The sequence below is a fragment of the Orycteropus afer genome, unplaced genomic scaffold (assembly GCF_000298275.1).
Source record: "Orycteropus afer afer isolate SDZICR_OR568_19922 unplaced genomic scaffold, OryAfe1.0 scaffold00121, whole genome shotgun sequence".
NCBI lineage: Eukaryota > Metazoa > Chordata > Mammalia > Tubulidentata > Orycteropodidae > Orycteropus > Orycteropus afer.
The window spans coordinates 8,261,180-8,269,665 of NW_006921708.1; the positions used below are offsets into that span (position 1 = coordinate 8,261,180).

Here is an 8,486-nt window from a genome sequence, read left to right on the forward strand (position 1 = left end):
GATAGAAGAGGGGGATGCCTTCATTGAGATGGATTGACATGGTGGCTGCGATGATGGGCTCAAGTATAGCAGGGATTGTGGGGCTGGTGCGGGATTGGGCAGTGTTTCGTTCTGCTGTGCATGGGGTCGCTATGAGTCGGAAACGAGTCGACGGCACTTAACAACAACAATAACAACATTTTATTTTGTGACATGGATTGCAATCTCAACGATGTAACAACCCTCTTCCCACTTCCTTGCTGTGGTTACCGTTCACATTTGTCCTTCTTTCCTGTACATTCCTGCCTTTTGAGCTTTCTCTTTGCAGAAATTCTGCCCTTCTGATCTCCCAAAGTTGATTGTTCTAAGGATTGTACCTTCCTGGTGTAAGTGTTTCCCTTGAAGTTCCACCTATTGCTTGGCTGAAAGTTAAGCCACAGGAGTGAATTCAATTCCAGGCCCAAAGTATGACTAGGGAAGCCATAGTCTCAGGGGTTTCATCAGTCTCAATTAAACCAGTAATCTTGGTCTTTATGATTTTGTTCCACATTTTTCTTCCACTTTGAAAGATCTCCCATTTTGATCTATTTCAGAGTGGTTGGCAGTGGTAGCTGGGCGACATCTGGGTTTTTTGGTTTTGGGGTCATGTACACTGAGTTTCCCATGGTCCACTAGTCCCTTGGACTAATTGTTTCCATGTGTCATTGATTTTCCTCACTCTTCTTTGCTCCAGATGAGGAGAGACCAAGAGTTGCATCTTAGATGGCCATTTGCAAGCTTTTGTGACCCCAGTTGCTACTCACCAAAGCAGAATATAGAACAATGTTTTTGTGTACTCTGGTATGCCAATTGTGCTTGATGTCCCCAAAAACCATGGTTCCAAGAAGGGCATGAACTTTTCTACTGCAGATCCTTGGTCAAGATTGAACGTTTAGAGAAGAGCCATCTTCTCTTAGGGGACTCAGCCCATATTTGGGGCATGGAGGAGACCAGATACTGGTACCTGTGTAAGGTCCCTGTGCATTTCCAGTACCTGATTTTATAGTAGTACTTTCCCATCTAAATGTAGTCACTGTTTTTGTGCAGAAAGCTGCTTTTGAGGGTTCTCTTCTCTCTTGACCTCTCTGTATACAGCGTCCTGAGAGTCTCATTTTCCCTGTCTGAGGCTTTGCTGACCCCTCACAGTGGATTTGTGGTCTTAGTCTAGGTTGTAGACTGCCAGCCTGCCATTCCTACAAAGACTGCTGACTCAGATGCTGGAGTGGCATTGGAAAAAATGGTTCCACTGATCAAGGGTCATGTTTGGCTGAGTCATAAGCAGTTTTTGCTTTTTGTCTCACATCTGCCACTTCCTCAAAATTTTATTCACCACCCATCTTCAATAGTACTTGAAATTGTGGCCCAGAACTTCAATTTGAAAAGTCCAAACTTCATCTATTTTTGATAATTAGAAAAGAAAATTTTCCAGATGAAGCAATTTTGTTAGCTCAGTGTATCAATTAAACTGCCCATGTTTGCTTTTGGCACAAGTGTGAGGATGAACAATGTTTGATATTCTGGCCTAGTCATTGATCTTGGAGAAGCAGCTGCTCCTATTGATTCTGGTTATACTGAAAAATATAATTTTTTTTTTTTCAAAGTCAGTTTACATAAACCTCATAAACAACAATCCTTATCCATCATCTTATTACTTCTTGAACCACGAAACTTTTACTTTTATAAGATTATGAAATTATTCTCAGAAGGGAACAATTATAGAAAAAAAGCTCCACTTGTACATATTTTCCATACCATTGCCAGGTTCCCACGGAGAGGTCATTAGAGTCGATTGTGACCACCACATTAGAGAATGCAAGTGATGGAGAAGGTCACCTTGGAGACTGTCATCCCAAGTGGTCAGAAGCCAAAGACTATCTTATTCGTGTAGTCAGTTGGCTCAAAGTCTACAAACAGGTATTGTGTAATTTGAAAGCTATTCTTTCCTAATGTGTGCTATTGAAATTAGGTCCAAATCTATTCACATTTTCCCCTATCTTTCAACTGTTGGATTGTATGTCCTTCCCAGGAAAAGCCTTACGATCCCCATATCCTAGTAATGTATAACTTCTACCGTGTGTGCAACAGCAGCTTGCAACTTGTAAGGCCCTCAGTGTTTACTTGGCCAAAGATTCCATCTTCATCTGCTATCAGACTTTGGCTTAAACATATACTTGTCCGTTCAGAGGTTCCTAGAAAAACAATCTATTATTAATATGTGGGATTTTTACCTGGGCTATTTTGAAACAAGTATTTTGGCATCCCTATATCATTTTGAGTGCTTGTTTGACTTTTCTTCACTCCAAGAGTGACTATGATTTAAAGGTAAACAATGAGATGGCTATGGTTAGTTTTCACCAGAGGTGTTATATCAGTACAAAGTGCCTGAAGAACACCTGCAAAGCCCACAGTGTTTATTACTAATGTCAAATGCCCACAATGTTCCTGGCTAGTTCAGAACTTTTAAGTTTTTGGAGAGGCTCTGGAGTAGTGAAGTAGATGTCCACATGACAATTATTTCCTGTTCCTTTTATCAAGTAACACATTTTCCATGGGAGCTCTGGTAGCTTAGTGCCTAAGGCACTTGATTGCTAACCAGAAGGCTGGTGATTCAAACCCACCAGCTACTCCTTGGAAGGAAGGTTGAGCAATCTACTTCCATAGTGATACTGCCTCAGAAACCCAAGGAGGGGTAGCTATGAGTCGGGTCCAACTCGGTGCCACATAACAACAACACAAATGTTTTGTATCACAAAGAACATACCTCTCCAACTTTTCTTTCCTAATAGGTGTCCTTTGTAACAGTCATAATCTCAAACAATGGAGAATTTATCACACATAAATGTCTATCATGCATGTCACAGTGGTATATTGGTTCAGCATTAATGATCTGTTTTGGTGTAAATGTTGATGAAAACATGTAGTACTAATTGCTTTTAATGCCATCATCCTCAAGTCCTTGATATAAAATGGTATTTAGTAACTATATATTAATTAAACTATATAAGTAAAGTATATTAATATATATTTATATTCAATTAAAATGTCACCATGTTCTAGTTACTTACTTTTTTATATTATATTTTACTTCTTAAATAATTTATATTGTCTTCTCTTTTGGGAATGATAATTAGCAAAGAAAAGGAGGAAACAAGGACAAATTAAAAAGTTGCATACATACATTTTTGCAATTTGAAATATTTAATTTCTGAGTAGAAGCTAAATCATAACACAATTATAACAGACATTTCAATTTGCCAGCAAAATAAAAATTGTGTGTGCTCTAACATGGATGGTGTGTTAACATTTCTTAGCTAATTACTATGATCTTTATTATTATTAGTGATAATATCTTTGTTTCTAAATTCACAGGTGCTTGTTCAGTGGCAAAAGGAAAATCTGCTTGAGAAGATACTCACAGGAATTGGACAAAGCCTGCAGACATTCAGGGATCAGTTTCTAGTGGAGAGCAAACCATGGAAGATGGCAGAAGCTTTGCACTCTCTGCTGCTTCTCTTGAATGAGAACTTGGCAGTAGATGGCCCAACAGATAGCCATAAATCTCTAAAGATGTAAAGGACATTTTCTGTCTTATTATTTATTAGATTAGATAATACTACATTTTAAAGAATGCTTGATGGTTCAAAATGAATCCTGTAAAATGTCAGCTAGACATTTCATTTGATTCCTAGTTAGCAAGTAGAAAATTTAATATTTTCATCATGGACTATCACCAGAATAAGGATTTCTGGTGGCATAGAGGTTAAAGGGGAGCTCTGGTAGCATAGTGCCTAAGGCACTTGACTGCTAATCAGAAGGCTGGTGGTTCAAACCCACCAGCCACTCCTGGGAAGGAAGGTTGGGCAATCTACTTCCATAGTGATATTGCCTTGGAAACCCAAGGAGGGGTCACTATGAGTCGGATCCAACTCGACAGCATATAACAACAACAACAACAACAGAGGTTAAAGCATTAGGCTGCTAACCAAAAGGTCAGCAGTACAAACCCACCAGCAGCTCTAGGAGAGAAAAAAGAGACAATCTACTTCCTTTTCCATGATTTACAGTCTTGGAAACCCTATTGGACAGTTCTACTCTATCCTATAGTATTGCTGTGAGTTGAAATCAGCTCAGTGGCAGTGGGTATATTGTGTTTTTATGACACATAACAAAGAATGACTCTAAACATTAGCAATTCTTTAAAATTTTCTGGAATCAACTTAGAAAAGAGTATCTTGCTTTTGAAGATCTTGTTTTCTAACTTTTAGGTAAATAGATGCTGGCAAAGGAGGCAACTACAGAGTTTCCCATCAGGCAGTTAATAGTTGTAGGAAGATGGATATGGATAACTAAAAGGAGTGCCTTGAAACAGCTAGACTTTCTTGCTGATTTGCTTGGGTTACTGATTTAAAGCTTTTAAATTTTTAAGTCTCTATTTTTTTAAAGTATATTGATAGAAACATCATATATCTCACCTTAATTTTCCTGAAACCCTCAAATGCCCACTCCCATTTTGCTCATGGTCCTGTGCCTGCTCCCTGACAGACAAGAAGAGTGAGAGCATGAGGAAACTGTACCTGTTTATTTTTCATAGAGTGACTGTTAGGTGTCATCAAGTTGATTTTGACTCATAGTGACCCTGTATGACAGAGTACAACTGCCCCATAAGGTCTTCTAGGTGTTTGAGGCACTTGGCTGCTAACCAAAATGTTGGTGGTTTGAACTCACCCGCAGCTTCATGGGAGAAAAGACCAGCTCCCATAAAGACTGCAGCAGAGAAAACCCTATGAGTTTTACTCTGTCCTATGGAATGGGTGAGAGTGTAGAAGTTGGAACATACTTGATGACATACAACAAACAACAAATATTTACAGGCACAGATGGAGCTATGGTAGCATGGTGCCTAAGGCATTTCATTGCTAACCAGAAATCTGGTGATTCTAACCCACCAGCAACTCCTTGGAAGGAAGATTGGGCAATCTAGTTCCATAGTGATATTGCCTCAAAAACCCAAGGAGGGGGTCTCTATGAGTCAGATCCGACTCGATGGCAGTGAGTTCAGTGGGTTTTTTTTTTTTTTTTTCTTCTTTTTTTGGTGTGGAGTGAGACAGAGTGTAGAAGTTGGAATGTACTTGATGACATACAACAAACAACAAATCCTTACAGGTGCAGAAGGTCAGATCATTCTTCTGCAGAGTTGCTGCGTGTGTTCAAAATGCCAACTTCTTAGTTTACAGCCAAGCACATAAACATTGTGTAGCCAGGCCTCCTTATAGAGGGATTAATGAAGTGAAATCCTAAACCCACCATAATGATTCAGTCTTGAACAGCCCTAACTCTTTCCTGACCCCCTATGAAAACTTCACACACACTTCAGGGCCACAAAGACCCACCTGTTGTGTGTGAGACAAATGACTATACTTTTGAGCCCCCATTTATCCTTCCAAGACCCCTTTGTTCTGGGTAGTAGCAAAGCACCTCCCTATGATTGTCTAGCTAACAAGATACTGGATAACCTGTGACACTCTGGACCCTCACTTTGTCTCTCTAAGTTTCCTCATCAGTAATGACATGGCCAGATGGCCTCTAAGACACTTTCTACATAGAAAACTCTTTGTCTGTTGGAAACTTGGTGCAGAATTTAATGGCTCTGTTCTTCATCTGTAAAGAGGGGATGCTTCTACTCAGCTGGTTAGGTTGGTATGTGAGTTGCCAGGTAGAATCCTTGTGTGGAGCATGCCCCATGCCTAGTGGATACTCATAAATATTGGCTGGTAAATATTCCACCAACATTGATTTATCTCTCTTTTGAAGCTCTTCTTCTACCCCTCCATCCTTCTTCTTTTCGTAGGTTCACTGTTTTTCACACAGGTTTCCCTTCATACATATCTTTAAGATGCTACCATCCATTTTATTGATTCAATTATTTTTGGTATAGAGGTTTTCTTTACATATGGAGTCATGAGTCTCTTACTAGCAGTCATAACTTTTATTTGCGTGTGTGCATGTGTGTGGTTATGGTTAAAATCCAGATTGCTTTGTTCTTTATGCTGTGCACTTTGCTATCTACAAAGACAAGACTCACAGCTCTCTTCCCTGTTTTGTCTTGAGTACTTCCTTTTCCACTTCAATGTTTTTCATTGTTGCTGTTTTTGTTATATCTGTTGCTCTTTCTATTATGTCCTTTCCAATACTATCCTTGTTATTCCTCTTCAGTTTATACCTGACATTAAATATGACAGGCACCTAACTTCAGCCTTCTTATCATCTTTCTAAGGCATGCTTACCTTCAGCACGAAATTATAAATCTGTCACTATCAGCTCTGGTCCATGAAATCACAGCTTCTTTTTTTTATATCGTGTTCTGGTTACCTAGTACCACCCTGACAGCAATATACCACAAATGGGATGGCTTAAAGCAACAAGAGTTTATTCTCTTACAGTTTGGAGGCTTTAAGTCCAAGTTCAAAGTGCCAGGCTCTAGGGGCTGGGTGAAAAATGCCTCAACCTTGGACTTCAGCTCTGCCTCTTGCTCCTGATTCACTGAAGCTGGAGGCTTTTCTTCACTTATCTGCTGGCTGCTGAGGCTGATAAGCCCAAGGTTGACAAGTAATAAGGCACGGTCACGATATTACCAAACCACATGGCAGGCCATTAATTCAAGTCTATTAAAAGTCCCAAGATCAGCAGAGCATGGCAGGCTGCTGAACAACGACCCGGCTACATGCAGGGTTCCATTGTGCCATAAGCTAGAGACCATTCACCAAAACTTCTCCTTATACATAGGAAACAGACCACATCCCTAAGGCAGCTACTCAGCTGCTCACAGTAGATTTCACCATGGAGTTGATTACCAGTCTCATCATGGGTAATACTACATCCAGCTGCCCAGCCACTCAACCAGGCCCAGCCAACTTGACACACAAACTTAACTACCACATACCCCATCTCAGTAGCTAATTGTTCACTTATTTTCCTGTTCCCAAGTCACAACTTTCAACCAAAAAAAAAAAAAAAGGAGGGAGAATCTATCACAAGACCCTGTCTTTCAGTTTCCTAGTGAGGACTTCAGTGTCATTAGAGACACTATTCCTTTCTCATGGTATTCTTTCTTCCCTTAACACTTGGGGGCAGCTTATGCTCTTCCTCTACACTTAGTCTTAGGCTCTTGTAGATGGGTGTAACCAGATAAGGCAAGAGTCAGAGAGCAGATCTAGGCCCTTCAGCAAAGATTTACCCCCCAGCACTACATGTCCACTGCAAAGCCTGTTAACAGACTCTCTACTGTCTCTTGACTATCTGATGTCCTTACCTGTCATAGCTAGAAAAGGCTAGGCAGCTAAGGCCCAAGTTCCAAGCACATGATATATATTTTTCCCCTTGGGGAAAAGAAATAAAACACAACCATCTCTTCCCATTTTTCTATTTGTTTTCAAAAGCATTTCTACTTCCTTCTAAATTTAACTCAGAGAGTTAGGAGACCAATGCTTAACCCCATTTTACCCTGTGAAACTCCTCCTCAAGAAATCACACTTCTCCTTTTGGACAAGAAAGAGATGGTGGAGTCTACTTAGCAGTAGACTTCATGTGAAAGTGATGGAGTAGTGGCTCTGCCTGGTAGGAGGATAGCATGGGAATGAGTACAAACTCCCAGTCGCTGTGTCTTTAGCAGAAATTTCAACAGGACTCCACTCCCCTTCTCCGTGGACTCTGGAATGGGCAGACTCACCAGCCTGCCAGGTTCAGAATAGCAGCAAATATTTATCCAATCTTCTTTTAACCCAGGACTATTAAAATGCTGTTAAGAGTCCTATCAAGGTGGCACAAAGATCCCAATAGGGCCAGGCACTCAAATCCTGTGAAACATGGCTCCATCCTATCATTTTGGTTGGGCTTCTGCAGTAGCATCTCTTTCTGTTTTTCTTTAACTTGTTTTTCCTGGGTTGAAGATTCCATGCCGTTGGCACAAAGACTTAAAAATTCTGGACTTCCTTGCTCTTGGTCAGTTCTGCTACCCACAGGGTGAATCATGTCTTTATCTTCAACTCTCCATTCTTAGGTTCAATTACCTCTCTTTCCCAGAGTCATTTTCTTCCCAAGTTCTCTTCTGGTTACTTTCTAACCTTCTTCAGTAACCCATCATACTCCAGATGAGGCTGGAACTTAGAGAAGGAGTTCCTCAAGCCCTTCTTCCCCCTTTCTCCCCAGTGGACACTCAGGCAACAAGGTATATATGGCTCCCACAAAGAAATACTTGAGATAACTCCCTGGTGACTTTTCTACCTGGATTTCAAGGAAAACAACTTGAAAGTAAAGTCTTGGAAACTGTCAAGCTGCTTGACTATTATTCCTTCATTTGGCCTTTGAGGATATTAAGATGTTGCTAATTTGTGTTAGGGAGCTCGGGTAGCATAGTGCCTAAGGCACTTGACTGCTAACCAGAAGGCTGGCGGTTCAAACCCACCAGCCAC

The 8,486-nt window shown here is 40.5% G+C and overlaps 1 protein-coding gene across 1 annotated transcript in view; it reads left to right on the forward strand.

Annotated features, from left to right (window-relative positions):
- The window catches only part of ABCA13 (ATP binding cassette subfamily A member 13), an 888,443-nt gene that overhangs the window by 99,328 nt on the left and 780,629 nt on the right, over positions 1 to 8,486 (forward strand). Inside the window, 2 exon segments of the mRNA XM_007944147.1 lie at positions 1,780 to 1,932; positions 3,388 to 3,587. Of these exon segments, the coding sequence (XP_007942338.1) occupies positions 1,780 to 1,932; positions 3,388 to 3,587 (353 nt within the window).